This window comes from Peromyscus leucopus, chromosome 4 (assembly GCF_004664715.2).
Source record: "Peromyscus leucopus breed LL Stock chromosome 4, UCI_PerLeu_2.1, whole genome shotgun sequence".
In the NCBI taxonomy this organism is placed as follows: domain Eukaryota; kingdom Metazoa; phylum Chordata; class Mammalia; order Rodentia; family Cricetidae; genus Peromyscus; species Peromyscus leucopus.
Window position 1 is genome coordinate 20517872 of NC_051066.1, and position 16970 is coordinate 20534841.

General features: G+C 38.9%; 1 protein-coding gene across 5 annotated transcripts in view; it reads right to left on the minus strand.

Annotated features, from left to right (window-relative positions):
* Positions 1-16601, minus strand: part of Lrp1b (LDL receptor related protein 1B) — a 1927307-nt gene extending 1910706 nt beyond the window's left edge. For 3 of the 5 annotated variants that reach the window (XM_028868856.2, XM_037205579.1, XM_037205577.1), the window contains exon 1: positions 15869-16600. In XM_028868856.2, the coding sequence (XP_028724689.1) occupies positions 15869-16046 (178 nt within the window). In that variant the 5' untranslated portion in view covers positions 16047-16600. Of the gene's footprint in view, positions 1-15868 lie in introns of all 5 variants that reach the window. The other 2 variants (XM_037205578.1, XM_037205580.1) reach the window with 2 other exon arrangements.
* Between the last annotated feature and the right edge of the window lie 369 nt (positions 16602-16970).

A 16970-nucleotide genomic window follows, 5' to 3' on the forward strand; every position in this document is an offset into this window, starting at 1 on the left:
GTCAACATTGCAGAAACAGATCACTTCAGTAGTTACAGACAGAATGCAGCCACAGCACATCTTGTTGAGGTGGGAGTCTTTATGCATTATTCGACTTATTTTACCAGGCAGGAAGTAGCACAGCGAGAGGCTAAGTGACTTGCCCAAGGACAAAGAGTGAGTCAGATGTAGAGCTGGGAATGCAGCCCACTTTTTCTGGTTCCCAGTGTACAGCTTTTCTCAGCAAGCCATAATGCCTTTCAGATGGATCAGTTCCTAAAATGTATTAAGTTGTTAAAAATCCAATATGGGTGCTACATTAATTTCCAACTAGCCCTCTCTCTCACTGCTTTACAGTACCTATTATCAGAAGCTAGACCAATGACCACAAAAGTAACCTCATGTCTTAATTTTTTTATTTTGTTTTGGTTGTGTTTTTTTTTTTTTTTTACAATGCCCCACTAAAATCAGTTATATCTAAATATCTATCATGATTCCAAGTCATTAGAGAATGAGGCTGTACTTGGCCTTTAGAACTTCAAAACCCAAAGCACAACTTTAAAGTTAAGATAAGCTGGAAATGAAAATAGAGGACAAAACACATCAACCACCAGAAAGTTCAAAACCAAGCAACAAACAAACCATACAATACTTTGTTCAGAAGAGGAAGAGGAAATTTAGTGGGTAAATGGCTTTTCAATAAGATTCCTGAAATTTGTTTTTATCCAAATGTATGGTTATTTCCATAACTAGGATTCTGGTATCCACTTCTTCTTTTATACCAATTACTAGAGACACATAGTGCTAACTAAACTGGAAATGGCATGTAGGCCAGATGCTAATGTTCCTGAGTTTTTTAAACACATTTGTTGGGAACATTATCAGTTTATCCTGGTTCACTTAACAAGTGAACCAAGACATAGTTGTGGAATGTCTTTCTATGTAATTTCTTTCTGTGCAGTCTACACAGTCACATCACTGGGCCATAATGGTCCAAAGGAAAAAAAATCCATTTACTATGTCTGCATAGACATGCCTCTTTACTTCCCATATATAAAACGGACAAAGAATCACTGTACACTCACATTTTCACCAGCTTGTATGTGACCTGACTATATAGCTGTGATGCTTCTCATCTATGGACACTCAGCACCTCGAGGGCAGAGATTTTTATTTGAAGCCAATGTCCTGAGCTTCTTGAGACAACATCGATAAACACTAATCAGCCTTTGTATTTACCTGCGATATTCTTCAACATTTTTATAAACAGTAAATGTTGAACTCCTTAACGAGAATATTTTTTTCTATACTCACACTTATTCAGAGTTTCAGGCAGGTGATAACCATAAATTAACTGTTCAAACTGAAGTGCCGAGAACATGACTTCTCTCCGAACTTTCAAAAACAGGAACAGGAACAGAGCACTGCTCTTTCCCTTTGTTGCTATTAACCTTTGACACCTAAGTGAGTGCATCTAGCTACAAGTCTCTGTGATTTTAAGATTCTGTGAAATTCTGGGGAAATGGAGGCCACTGAAGTATGAGCAGGGAGAATACAAGATGGCATTGTTGTAAAAAATAAAAACTACTTAAAATAATAAGAAGATGGGATATATTAAGTTGCTGGAGGGGCCAACCTGAGTGATCTCTCAATGTCAAAGCTGGAACAATATGAACAAAAATAAATCAATAATGGCAGAACCGGTTTATAATAGAAACCATTGCATCAATATATGTGAATCTATACATGTCGAAATAAACAGGGAATTGACATAATAATTTTAACAAATGTAGAAAGAATGAGCAAGATGCCGCCTCACTGAGCAGTAATATGGACAATATGACACAGACCATGCTTCTGCTGTTGTGGCAACTTGAGGAGAGCACTGTTCTGTTATGCTATGTAAAGATCGTGCCATCCCCACTACATCACGTGAAGGGGCGAGCAAAAGTAAATTGTGGGAAATTCTTCAAATATCCTAATAGCACTCCTCAAATGAGCACAGGATCTGAAAGTAAGAGCAACAGAGAGGTGAAGACCTATGTAAGAAATGCACGGACAGAATGGAGTTATGTGCTACATCTGAATTGGGTATAAAAATACAAGTTATTGTCATGCTCTTACCGCTGAAGTTTGTACTTAGACACATTTATTGTTCCAATTGCATTTTTATTTCTATATTTTATTATTGATATAGTATAGAGATGTAATATATTAGTATTAGGGACAAAAAGTTTATGAAACTCTCACTTAACAAATTTATACAAGCCTAGAGTGTTTCAAAAGTGAAAAGGTACTCTTTAAATTGTCACTTTGGCTAGACTAATTCCAATGCAACACACAGGCATGAACTCTGACACTGTTTGGCATGTAGTTGTTCTTTGTGAAATCCCAACATTACCAAGGGCCGGAAAGATTAAATAGTTATCTATGTAATCTGTTTGTACTGAAGCACAAGGATTTGCTCTCTTTAGTTTGCAGTATAGTCTTTTCTTCTGCTCCCTTTTAGCTCTTTATTTTTTCCTTTCTGATTTTCAATAATGATCTGTATGTGATGTGGCCAGGCAACATTATGTTCAACCCCATGTGGCTCCTGAAATGCAGAAACTATCTACATTCTCTCCGAACCCCACATCCCCTCATCATTGCTAATGTATCTGCTTCTAAGATAATTCTCATTGCTTTGTTCTGAAGTCATAATTGGATTTAATATCATCAATCCTCTCTGGATTGTTCAGGGCATTTTTCTGCTCCCACTGTCTCTCCCTTTGTTCTGCTCTATGTCCAGCAGGGAGAAGAAGCTTTGAATAGTGAGCATAAACTTTACACTGTGTAAGTATGTAAAAGTGCTCTTTTGTGTGTGCAAATGCATGCAGGTGTACATGCTTGTCTATGTTCTGGTGTAGATGCAAATGTTCCATATCAGTATCTTTTTGGTCACTCTCCACTTTATTTTTTGAGATACAGTCTCTGAACCTGAGTTTACTGATTCATCTAAATGGGCTCCACAGTTAGCTCCCGGGATCCACCTGTCTCCATCTCGGGAGTGCTGGGCTTGCAGATATGATGCCATCACACCCAGATTTTATATGAGAGCTAGCGATCTAAACTCAAATCCTTTACTGACTGTGCCATCTTCTTAAAATGCCTTCTTTGATATTCCTCTTGCTGAACCCAAGCCCTACAACAATAACATACTCATTTCAGCACATTATTCTAAGCTGTATAGCGGCACTTTAGTCTGCAGCTTTTTCTTTATGACTCAGTCCAGCACTCTGTTCTTGAATGCTGAGGAAGTGCAGAGGATCACAGGCTGTCTGTCTCAGCATCGACTTCCCCAGGGGTCCTCTTTGCCACAGAGTTATTTGGGGGGTAAGTTGAATTTTATCTTCATGAGTGATTTTAAAGCATAGGTACTTGTCTATCTAAAAACATCCAAAATCCCAGGCTCTCTTTAACCATCCAAAGGTCTGCATCATCTGGTGGGTCTCATAGTCTCACTAGCTACCTCTTTGGATTGGTAAGTGCTATTCCCACAGAACCTTCTAACCAGAAGGCTGTGCTTGTGAAGCATGCCTCATATGTCCTTTAGTATGTAAAGGTCACTAAATAGGTCAAGTGCAGTTACTTAATATGAGAGCAGAAAAAAGTTCAGCAACTATTACCTCTAAGTCTAGGGTTCTCTGTAGCCACACCTGAGATTATTTCCCTCTCTGAAGCTATTAAAGGAATTCTGCCAATCATTTTCTGTTGCCTACAGAAAGACAGGAGCAGCAGGATGACTTCTTCAGGTCCCCATGAGATCTCATTCTTTCAGGAAATGCCATTATTCTCATTATAGATGAAGTTCCATGCCCATGCGCATCAGTTCTCAAGCCATAGAGACACTGCCCTGATTTTCACATGGAAGAGTGTTCCTAATCATCTTTGGCATGCACCTCTAAATCTTGGTGAATTTGAGTAGATTCAGTCTCTGGAAGCTTATATTTTATTTAAGTAACTTCTTTGTTAATGCTAGATTTATTGGGTGTCTTACCATGTGAACTGGTATCTGGATGGACTTTGTCCGTCCCCTTGGCTCCACATAACAAGTTAAAGCCTTATTCCAAGATGGCATGGGATCGCTACCTAGATGCCTTTTTTTTGAGCACATAATCACTAATTATGTTTGCCCTTACCTAAAATATAAGCAATATCTTTCCACTAGCTTTTAACCTTTTTCTACAATGTTCTCCTTACAAAAGAAATAAAGCCCTCAGCAGACCTACATGTGATGTGAGCAGAGTTCTATTTTGAGACATAAATTACACCTCATACTCAGAAACGTAAGAGACCCTTCTTCCTGCATTTTTCAGTTCCTCAGGTTAATTTATTTCCAAACTTTTTGGCACCTATCTGCTGAGGTACACAGCAAACAGATTTACAGTGAGACCCAAATTAAATATTGATGCAAAATCTCCCAGCCTCAAATTTCATTTGGTTCAGTCACTCTAAAACTTAACAAAATTTTGGTATATACTTCATATTTAACTTATTTCAAGGCATAGTGTTGATTTTAGCACTGAACTTTCAGATCCAAATTATAAAAGAGGTTTTTGACAACATGAATGAAAAATGAACTGAACTTAAAACGTCTACAAAACTCACATGTACATACTTTACACAGCAAAGAAATTGCTTGAGATCTTTTGCTTCAATATTTTATGTAGGCATTTCTAAAACTTTATATTTTTGGATTTGTATCACCTCATCTCAATATACAGTCTACCTAGTAGATGTTTTCCCTAAGTCCAGGCACACCACAGCTAAAACCTATGCCTGTGTGCATGTATTTATACAGTATCACTCACAGTCTGGAAGCATTTCCAGATTGATTTTTCCCATAATGCTCTTACTCCCTCCAATACTGTGAAGGGCATAAAAGAGGTGAGCTCTCTCATTGATCTGCATTCTTGGTTCTCTATTTGGGTGATCTCTAAGTTCTAAAAGAAATCAAGTGAAATATTTTAAGCACTAAGCTGATCCTATGGTAGTATTCTGGATTGCACTTTTCAATTAAAGTTTTAAAAATAACCTCAGCTTTTGCTCTAAGTAGAGAATAAGAGAGACAGGAAAGAGAGAGAGAGAGAGAGAGAGAGAGAGAGAGAGAGAGAGAGAGAGAGAGAGAGAGAAGAGAAGAGAAGAGAAGAGGAGAGAGAGAATATGAATGTGAATGATAATACAAAGGAGCAATAACAAACTTGCAGTACCTAACTCCCCAAACCCCCAAACAATCATCAATACATTAGGACTCACTCGACTTAATAGAAACAGTAACACCTTCAAACAACTGCATTCACTTCTGTATTACAGACTCTCATGATGTGAAGCTTTCTGGTGTCATAACATCTGCATGCCTTCTCTTCGGGCTCCCCTTACATTTTCTCTCCTCTGTAACTCCAACAAGAGCCAAGACAACCTGAAATGTGCCTTCTGGTGCCACAAACAAGTTTTCATTGAAAATCCAAAGTTGCACAGTTGCCTAATTAGTGTGTCTATTGCTTATGCTGGCTCCAGCTTCTACAAGTCACGTCAAAGCTGGCATGTATTAGGTACCACACAGGATAAACTTAGGAGGGAAACCAATGAGCTCTGATGGATCAAGTAGCACACCAGTACATCATAAATTCTAGTGCCATACTTTTATTCTGGAAGATGGCTTACCATTTGCTATCAGCACCTCTCTTCTTTTCTAGAAACTTCGGATTTTTTACAAAATTTCTCACAGAGTGAGATGAGTGCAGTGAGGAGTAGCTGTGTTACAATTTCTTCCCTTTGCTAACCTAATAGAATATTCATAACCAGGAACATGACTGTCAGTTGAAATTCTTCTCAATCATGTAAAGGTTTAAGGTACAATTGAACAGGAGCTCTGTGCTAAAAACACAGAGGATTTTTTCAAGAATAAAACACAAATGAGTCTCCATGGGCCAATTTCTCCTCCTTTTGCTTTTGCAATGGTTTAAATTGGTAGAAATAGCAAAAAAAATAATTGCTGTATATTTACCAATACTTAGAATGTTCTTAATGGTCCTAAATACATTGTTTTAAATAATCCACAAAGAATGCTGACTTAGCTTCTATGAGTTCCTGATACAGTATACCTAAAAAATGAGTAAGAGGGACAATGGTATTTGATGTTCTGAAATATAAAATCAAAGGTATTATTGTAACAAAACATATTTCAGGATCAAACACAATCATTTGGTTTCATATACTGTGGTGAATTAGAACATGTGCAAGCCAAAGAGAGGCATTCCAAGGTGGAATGCATCCATCCCTAAACAACATAAACAAAGAGTTCTGCTGTTTAGAATATCCATCTTTACTTCTAAAAACTAAGAACAGGCACTTCACTTCATGCTCCATCTTCCTATGTATTGAGCAGCATAGATTTCATTATTGCAGAAAATCTACTTAAAACTGTTCATCTTCTGTAACCAGGCAAGGCTTCCAGTAGAAAGACTGGGATGCCAACACAGGCACAAAACTTTTGAGGTACAATTTGTCCTGCCTGCAAGATGTGCTGGAGTAAAAGTGGCACAGAACTCATGGGAGTGGCCAACCAATGACTGGTCCAACTGTGACCCATTCCCCTAGAGGGAGCCCATGCCTGGATGACCAGGAACCAGATGCTGGATAGCCCAGAGACCGAGGATTGAACCAAAAAGGACAGGCAAGAAAAAAAAAAGTTAATGAAATGATTCCTAATGATATTCTGCTATACTCATGGACCAGAGACTAGCATAATCGTCATCAGAGTGGCTTCATCTAGCAACTGATAGGAGCAGAAACAGAGACATAGAGCCAAACATTAGACAAAGCTTGAGCAGTCCCTCAGAAGAGGGGGAGAAAGGGTTATAAGAGCCAGAGAGGTCAAGGACACCACAAGAACATAGCCCACAGAATCAATTAACCAAGGCTCACTGGGGCTCACAGTAACTGAAGCAACAATCAGGGAGCCTGTGTGGGTCTGACCTAAGCCCTCTACCTATGTCTTACCGTTGTGTAGCTTACTGTTCTTAGTGAGACTCCTAACAGTAGGAGCTAGGGCTGTCTCTGATTTTTTCATCTTCTTTTGGGACCCTTTTCCTCCTGCAGTGCTCTCTTTCCAGCTTTGATATGAGTATTTGTACCTAGTCTTATTGAAAGTTGTTATGCCATGTTTAGTTGATATCCCTGGGAAGCCTGCTCTTTTCTGAAGGGAAATGGAGGAGGAGTGGATCTGGAGGAAGAAACTGCATTCTGATGTAATATATGAGAGAAGAATTAATTAATTAATTAAAAAATAAATAAAAGATTTAAAAATCTGTTCCATCCTGATCTCGTCTCACCATTATCATTCTCTTCAAGCCAACACAACCTTCTTCCCAGAAACTTCAATGACCCTTGAATTCTGTCTCCTTCTCTTCTTTGTGTAGCAGAAAGCATCATCTAACAAAGCAAGTTCTATTATGTCATCTCTGAGTCAAGTTCTAGTTACTACTTATTCTAACCAGTACTAAACCTACACCCCTCCCCTCTATTGACATTGGGATAGCTGACCTAACCTGATTTCCTTACTGTACTAAACACATACAATTCATGCCAGACATGCAAGCCTTCTCTCATGCTCCAAGGATGAGCTAATGATCTTTTCTCAAGGTTTACATGAAAAGTTTTTTCTCCATTATGAAGGGTGGTCCCCCTTGTCACTTGTTTGTAGCAGACATATCAACTGTATCAAATAATTTCTATTATTATAACCACCAAAGCATTTATTTTAATCACTTGGCTCTTTTTTTCTTTCTTTGTAACATAATTGGTATATATTTCCTATGTTGGCTGCCTCTTGGCTGTCTCTTCTTGCTTCTTATACTAGACACCCATGGCTCAGCTGTATTATCTAATTTGCCACTTGCTTCATTTGCAACATCTAAATATTTTTCACCATCAGCTTACTCAACTTTGTGGAATGAGTCCTTAAATAAATAAAAGACAACAAATCTTATGGATTTGTTTTTGGAATCAACATGTTTTGGAATCAACATGTTTTCAAAGGGGAAAAAATTCAGTAAATGCAATGCTATCGATTTCTTACTATTAGCACTTTACATGGTGCTAATACTATGGTTAATAATAATATGAATTTATGTTATTCTTTACAGGATCCATTATGTTTTCTACAAATGTTACTTTCTGTACCATTGTAGAAGGTCCTAGGAACTGACAATGTTTCTTTTTGTATAGAGAATTAGAGCAGAATTCTGTAAAACTTGGGGAATATTAACATAGGCAACTTAATTAAAACATAGGTAAAATAAAATCCCTGGCCTTGTTTTTTTTTTTGTTTGTTTGTTTGTTGTTTTTGTTTTGGCCTTGTATTCTGATTGCTCCCATGATTCATTTCAAAATATCTGACAGAACTATTTGACTAATAAAAAATAAAATATGACAAAGAAAAATATTAAAGTTTTAAAGTACAACTGTTTTTTAATTACATACTCAAGAAAATCACCTTCTTTTCACAAATAACCTTTTCATTAAACTTTCTTCCCATCAGTATTATGCAGATGATCAAATAGTCTTTCTAATTATGATAATAAAATGGCTAAAAAATTGCTTGACTTGTGAGTCTTTAATGCCATGTACAAATCTTCAAAATATCCATGACAAGTGATCACAATCTTCTGTGGGATGTCTTTCTGTATGCTGTGAATATGTTTTGCTCTCATTGGTTTTTAAATAAAGCTGTTTGGCCAATGGCAAGGCAGAACAAGGTTAGGCAGTACATTCAAACTGAAGATGGAGATGAAGAAGGGTGGAGTCAGAATAGACACTGCCATCTCTGCCAGCAGAAGCAGGATGTGAGAGAACAGCAGAAGCAGGATGAGGTAATGCAAAGAAGCCATGTGGCAAAACATAGCTTCATAGAAATGGGTTGAGTTTAGTTGTAAGAGCTAGTTATTAATGAGCTTGAGCCATAGGCCATACAGTTTGTAATTAATACAAGCCTCTGTGTGTTTACTTAGGTTCGAGTGGTTGCAGGACCAGGCAGGACACAGGAAAACTTCCCCCTACAACAATCCATAATGCCTTTACCTCATAAAGCAAGGGTCTGCCAAGCTAGTGCAATTATCACTGCATTTTCAGAAATAATACATGAGAAAAGTGCCTTAAAATTAATGGCATTGAATAAAGTAGAATAATTTTATTAAAGTATACTTAGTATTTTTGAACATAAAAATATACCATTAAAAACTTTGGGAAATGCATAGAATAATTTAGATATCCTGAAATCAAAGATTTAAAATGATAAAACTTAATATGTTATCAAATTTTGAGATTACTAATTGCTGCAGATATTAGATCTATGTTGGTAGGACCAAAAATTTCAATGTCAAAGTTCTCTCCCAGGCTCTTTGTCCTTCTTAGCCTTAAACATCATACTTCCTAAGGAAAATAGAACATTCCAAATACAATCATGTTTTCAGCATTATACCTATGGTTTTTCTTTTTTATAAATATCTTTAAGATACCCTGAGAGCCCTCACAGCATCCAAAACTGAGTTTCCTTTGTCTTCCTCTGGCCCCCACTCTCGTCTTCAGTTCTTTTCTCACATTAAGAAGAAAAGGATAAGATGACAAACTGTCATTAAAGAAAAACTCAGCGGTAGAAAATTTCTGAAGGAATTATGTATTCATATTTCTAAAGTTAAGCTGTCTTGAAGCTAGAAGGATGGAAATGCTACATGGAAAGTTAGGAAGGAACATCCTATTGATGGTAAGAACAAAACAAGAGAAGGACTGTAGAACCTTGATCTTGCCTAAAGAAGAGACTCATTCTTTCCACTAAAATGAGGTCATTCTTCAACAATACCTGTCTTTGGTCCGAAGGCTAAGCCAGCCAGGACAATGAAGTGCATGCAACTCAGGAAATAGATGTCTGGCTGTTAATAAGAATACACTTTGAGATAAAATGTAGCGCTGGTAGTTTAGCAAGGCAACATGCCCTATCTTCTCCCACAAAATTTTATTTCTTTTCCTTACTTAAAGTTAGAAGAAACTGTCCTTTCTCAAAACACCTACATAAGGACTTTTGACTTCTCTAAAGAATATCAATATAACATTATCCATCTATTAATAATTTTTTTCTAAATATGAGTATATTTAACCTAATCTAAGAATAGTAAGAGTAAATAAAAGGGCCAGTGTTAAGACTGCATTAATTGAAGTGACTGGCTCTATAGGAGAAATATCTGTAGCTTGAGTTTTCCGGCCTTGCCCACAGTCAGGACAAATCTTTGTCACCCTCCAGTCCCACAGCCACTCAGACCCAACCAAGTAAACACAGAGACTTATATTGCATACAAACTGTATGGCCGTGGCAGGCTTCTTGTTAACTGTTCTTATAGCATAAATTAATCCATTTCCATAAATCTATACCTTGCCACGTGGCTGGTGGCTTACCGGCATCTTTACATGCTGCTGGTCATGGCGGCGGCTGCAGTGTCTCTCTGCCTCAGCCTTCTGCTTCCCAGAATTCTCATCTCTCCTTGTCCCACCTACTTCCTGCCTGGCCACTGGCCAACCAGTGTTTTATTTATTGACCAATCAGAGCAATTTGACATATAGACCGTCCCACAGCAAATATCTCTGAAAAGTGTTATATATTTAGAACTAGTTTTGGCAAAGTTGAGAGGAAAACCCAGATGTTAACAAAGTATCATTATTTGACAACTGGATCTATCTATCTGGACTCTTATCTAATAGTTTTAATTTTAATTTAGGAACTAGTTAATTCCATCAATGAGTTTACTCAAGAAACTCAATGAAATTAAGTTCATTCCTCTTTCTTTGATATGAAGGACTCAGTTAGTGAAAACACTGTTATTGAAATGGGAGATCAGATAAGATTGAAAACAGTGACTTGACATTATTGTGAGCATTATGCATCCTAAAAGTTATTTAAATAAATATTTAGGATTTGGACCAAATATAAATTCTACAGATGTTTCTGTACTTGGTATTGTTTAATATTTAACTATTAGAATATTTCTCCCATAAAAGTAGATAGGAGTTTAATTTCCATGCCTCTGGGTTAAATGTAGGTTTATGGATTCACAGAATAGTAGAAAAAGAGAAAGGTGTTGCTTCACACTTTCAGCATTAGCTAGTTAGACTAATTTTGTCACCCATCTTAAAAGTAAAAAAAAAAAAAAAAATTGAATTTCTTTTCTTTGTGCACTGAGGTGTGTACATTATATTTGTCATTATCAGGTTAAATTTGGCAAGCTAGATGTCTGCTGTAAACTTTAGGAAAGACTTCCGTATAAAATCTAATGGTTTTCTGAGACAAACATGGCCAATGGTACGTTCTGGCTAAGTCATTTTGAGGTCTTGATTGTGCCTGCACTCACTGATACTATTCCAGCCACTAGAAACCATTTGAATGGCAAACATTTGAGGCTTTTTCACAGGCAATTGCTCAGGGCTGGGCGGGGCTCAATGAGAGCATAGGCTTAACATGAGTGAGACACTGGCTTTAGTCCCTGCACAGAAAAGCAGAAATGGGGCAAAAGCACTTTGACATTTGTGTCTTCCACTTTCCGGATTGTGTGAAAGCAAAACATTAGCCATATGGAAACTCATTAGAGCACTTCTTGCTTTAGGTCAAGGAATATTTCAATAGTTTCCCATTTCACATATTTAGTTTTGTTTCTCAGGAAGGCACTCATCACAAAAAATAGACATTTGATCTGCAATTATAAAAAATAAAAAATTTGATTTAGTAAACAGTGTCTGTAATGCTGAGACCAGAGTGGTATGTTGTGGTCTTTGCATCAAAGCTGTCATTTTGAGGAAGATATGTAAATCCAAATTTCACATGTGGGTAGGATCTACTTGCTACTGCATTGGTTTGACTAGTGACATCATGTTGGTACAAGCATGTTTAACGTTCAGTATTAATTCTGCTTTCTTTGAATGTATCTATCTGGAATAAAGACAAGTGTTTCCTCTGTACAAGAACTGTTTTGACAGACAGGCATAGAAGGCAGAACAATCTATCCCTATGTCTGACTGGAGCTTTTTCCCACACAGATTCCCTGTGACCAGGAAAGAGTGGAAGATGGGGATGTAGTTCATGTAAGACATAAGAATTAGCTGCAGAAACAAACCCAATGGTATTTTTAGGATAAAGGCCATGTTTCAGCATGGAATAGAAAGAAAATGTGGAGGTCCTGAAGCCTTGCATGTCCTTTCAAAAACCAACCCCTGTTCACTGCATGTAGTTCTAAATGGATCTTATCTTTATGGTATGGAATAGGTCCTGAGAAGAGATCGACAAAGCAACTAACAAGTAATGAATACTATGGATCCAATGGAGGGGCACCGGAAATCTCTGTATACCGTTGCCTTGCTGACAAATAGCATTTATAAAGGACTATTTCATTCCTAAGAATACACTAGTGATAACACCCAGAAGCAATCATAAGATTTCTTTCACATTTACTTAAAAGCAGCTTCCATATTAATAATTCCAGAGTAGTTAGTACTTTACTTTTCTGTGACAGTCTCGTGCATTCTCCCTTTTTACAGGTATAAATTGCAAAAAGGGTAACATTGATGTAAGTTGCTTTAAAGTACATCTATACTACAAATAATTTCATAAGCTACTCATTAGGAAATTGAAAGACAAAGTGTGCAAGAAATCACTATTTTAACTAAAGATAGTGTCTTCTTCAACCAGCACATTTCTCCCCTCTTACTCTTTTTGTGTAATTCTTTCTTATTGTTCTAGCATACTTATATTTTTTATTTTGTTCTCCTATTTAAATTTAAGTTTAGAAGTTGAGAGGAAGTTGAGTTAAAGTTTAGAGACTTCTCCAAAGCAAAATCTGAACATTTTATCAAATGAGAAATGAATTGCAGACATGTGAATTACAGTACATTCTTTAAGAGAAAGAAGTTGAAAACTGCAGCATAAATAGTTGCTGCTTTTTAATGGTTTTAAGCAGACACAATAAAAGGACAGAAGCAGCATGAACACTAATTATTTGGAAATATGTCTTCACATCTTATCAGCCTCGAGGTTTTTAACTTGTCTTGGCTCTCCCACCTCCCTTTCTTTTCAGAAAATGTGACAATTTAAAACACACTTCCTTTTAAGTCTTAACCATTATCAAGCAGTACTTTGATATGCTATGACATCGTTAAATGACAAATTAGTTGATTCTAAATGAATCTGATTTATCCTCCTTTTGGCTGTTAAGAGTTATAAAGACATTTCCTTTTTCAGATACAGTGAAGTCTAATAAGAGCTGGCATGTACATTATTTTGACAGTATAAAAATCAATATAAACTAGGCAAACCATGTGTAATTGAAAGACAGGTAGATGCGTATGAGATTGAAAACTAAACATACAAATAAGTTTGAAGTATGGTTGGTTTTATTTTTTTGTCCTTTTTTATTTTGTTTTGTTTTGTTTTTTAGCTAGTAAAAGAGTTTAGCATCTGCTCACAAACTTCACAAGGATGCCACAGTAGAGAAGATCACAGTACCTTCCTCTAGAATGAGAAGCTGCCTTTACCTCTAGTCTCTCTCTGGAGAGCCCAGACATGGTTTCACACTTTAAGACATAACTCCCCCTTACACTATTCAACTCACCAGTATTTTCACACATCTATTCTCTTCTTCAAGGCCCATTGGCACTGCCACAAGCCTGAAGGCAGCTACATCTCATTAACCTTGTTCTTGGGTTATATGCCTTGTCTTCACCGTCAGCATCTCAGTGGGGGACATCTGTCATAATGCAGCTACATCCTCATTTTAAATGTTTAACAAGACTCTTTCTCCCTCCTTCCTTCCCTCCTCATCCCTCTTCTTAAGAACAAATATGAGGATCACTCTTGCAGTTTTGATAGCTAGATGTCACAGTTTGAACTGGTTTCAATTTTTAAGAGTTCGATTAGATGTAATAGAACTCAGTAAGTGTTGATCAGCAATTATATATATGCTTGCACTCTATGATAAAGTACTTCTGATAATTTTTTCAACTGATATTAACATTCAATTAAGTCATAAAAACTAACAATTATTTTCCATGTGATCTTAGATAGCTTTTCTGGAACTAAATTGATACTAAATACCATTCTTTATGTTAATTTCTTACATCTTGAAAAAGCTGATTTATATTTATTTATTATTTATTTATTGTGCACAAACTTCTCTCAAGATGTCCAGTCATTCCTCTCAGGGAGCAGCAGCAGTATGCTACAGAAATACACAAAGCACTGAGCTGGGGGGTGAGATCAGACTCCCGGGTGTGTGTGTGTGTGGGGGGCGCTCAGGGAAACCAGTACCAACAGCCTGTAGCCTGTTTTACCAGCATTCTGGGCCAGAAGCTATACCTTCTCATGTGCTTCAGCCCAACTTCAAACGTTCTTGCTAAGGAAGGTTGAGGAGCGACTGTGGCAGATCAAAGCCACAGTCATTTCAAGTGAGAGCCGCATGCTTCCATTTTATCCGCACCATTTTCAACTGTTCCACAGCAACTTCAAGGCAACTTAAGCAAGTTCGGAATCTTTATGATTCCGCAGCGGTGCACCTGAAAGATTACCAGTGCCACTCCTAGAAATGACATGTGTGAGCCTGCTACGACTATGAACTAGTTTCATTATAGGACTGGTTGCCAAGAGTCGGTTAAATAGGATCATTACAACCCACCCGGTGCTGACCTATAATGAAACTAGTTCATAGTCAATTCATAATTCCTTATACCTAAACCGACTGAATCGCACAATGCAAGACCTTGCCTATTTGCGTGCATTGGCATCTGTGTATTTGAGGTTTTTAATTTTTTTTTTGCTTGTTTATTTTCTCTTTCCTAATTAAGTTAAAAAGCTGAATTGTATGGTCGTTGTGAGCTCAGTTCAGGATTTATGATACTTCTAATTTTCCTTTAAGGAGTTAACCCTTCCAAGCCTGGTAGCAGTGTGCAAACGTTCCTCTGCTATGATTTCTCCCTTTCCCCTTTTAACCCACATATCCTCGTCAATGATAGTAAGCTGATAAGAGGAACTATGGGTTTCCAGGTCAAAAGTTTCAGTACCTTGGTTTATAATCTGTACCTTCTCTCTGGGCTCCCCTATAACCTTTCCCCTCTGAACTTCTACCATTCCCAGCTGTTTGGTGAGAAGCAAGCACAAAGTGCTAGGCTAGATAGAATCAGGCTCTCCAGTTGATGAGGCTATCAAGGTACCCTGGTGCTGGGTCACAGACCTTCCCTGTCAGAAAAGGCAAGTTCAAGCAGGTGCGTGCTCTCAGAAAAGCACTAAGGGCTTCTCTGCTGGTTACCCAACCCAAGTCAGACCAGCAAAAGGCGACAGAGACACTCAGGGAGGGAGGGAGCTCTGACACCTCTCCCCAGATGCACAGCTGAGGAAGTAAACCAGGAGCTAAGTTGGGAGAGTAATTGTCTATGGCGGAGAATCATGAGAATCTTAGATGAGAGCCAGCGCCAAAGGGAGTCTCAAAGAAACGCGAAATCTGATCCAACATCTGCAGCGCTTGGGATGCCCGGGCAGAAGGCACAGCCAAGTCCAAATGTTCCCGGGGGGAAAAAGGGACAGACAAAATCAGGACCTGAAAATGACCAAGGGTAAAATGCGGGGGTGCGTAACACACTGGCACCTAGTTCAGAAACCCTCCAATAACCCTCTCCCCCCAGGAGGCTAGCGCACAGTGGCCAGCGGGTCCCGGGAGCGGGGCTGCCAAGGACTTAAGTTTCACACTCAGTTGTCTGCCAGCATCACCCAGTAGGAAAGCCAAGGGAGGAAATGGGGAGAGTGGGGGGTCGTGGCCCTTACCTTGGTCAGCTCCCACAGTCAGCACCTTGGCGTTAGGCAATAATCCCGAGAGAGTGAGGATGGCGAGAAGCAACTGGGACATGGTGATCTTTCCGGCGAGCCTGTGCTGCAGACTGCTCGGCGGCGGCACCCTCGGCCCGGCCGCGGCCGCTGGCAGCCTGGAACAGAGCCGCGTCATTTACAAATGTCACTGGAAATCCCTGGGTCGGTGGGTCCAGCCAGTCCGCCTTGCTCTGCTAGGAGCAGAATGTGGAAGGTGTGCGGAAGCGCGCCTGCGGAGAGCGTGCGAGCGCCAGCCAGGCGCTGTATGTCTGGACTTTTCGATGCAGGGGTACGTCTGATCTTACATCACGCAAGAGGGGCAGAGAGATGCCCGCCGATGGGAATTCACTATTAATCACCGAGGCCTTCGTATACCCCTTCGTCGCCCACGGAAATCACATCTTTTACTAGTAAGAGGCGATTAACACGACAGGGAAACAGCCTCAAATGAGAACGCCACAAATCACTGCTCTTTCAGCCTCCTTGAAGAGAAAGTAACTCCTCGCTGTTTTGGTAGGGATCTGGGTCCTTAGCGAAGGGGGACTGCAGTGGGCCAAGCCAGCCAGGCGCTAGAAAGCATCACTAGCCAGCTGAGAAGTCCCAGCGAGCGGCTTCCCAGGCAAAGCAGATTTGATGCCTGGGCTGCAAGGGAGCTTCCTTCCTGGGGAGCCAATGCAAGCCTGGACCTTGTTTCTTAGGGAAATGGTTTCCTCCACTTGACAGCTGGCAGAGCTTTTTCAACTGCACTAGTAACTTTTATGCTGAGTGGCACCTGGGGACAGAGCTGCAAAATTAGTGACTCAGCAGAAACAAACCCAAAACCCCCAAAGTCACTAACCAACACACACACACACACACACACACACACACACACACACACACACACACACACACAAGGTCGGCAAGATAAGTGCAGCTATCCAGGCTCCCAAGCTGGTCATATTAAAGCAGAGATTGCCAATGGGTTTTGTCTGATATTTCTGTTTAAAAGGATACCTTGAGCTATTTTAAGGTTTTGAGGTAGTTTTTATTTCCTATATGGCAAAGACAGTCTGAGAAC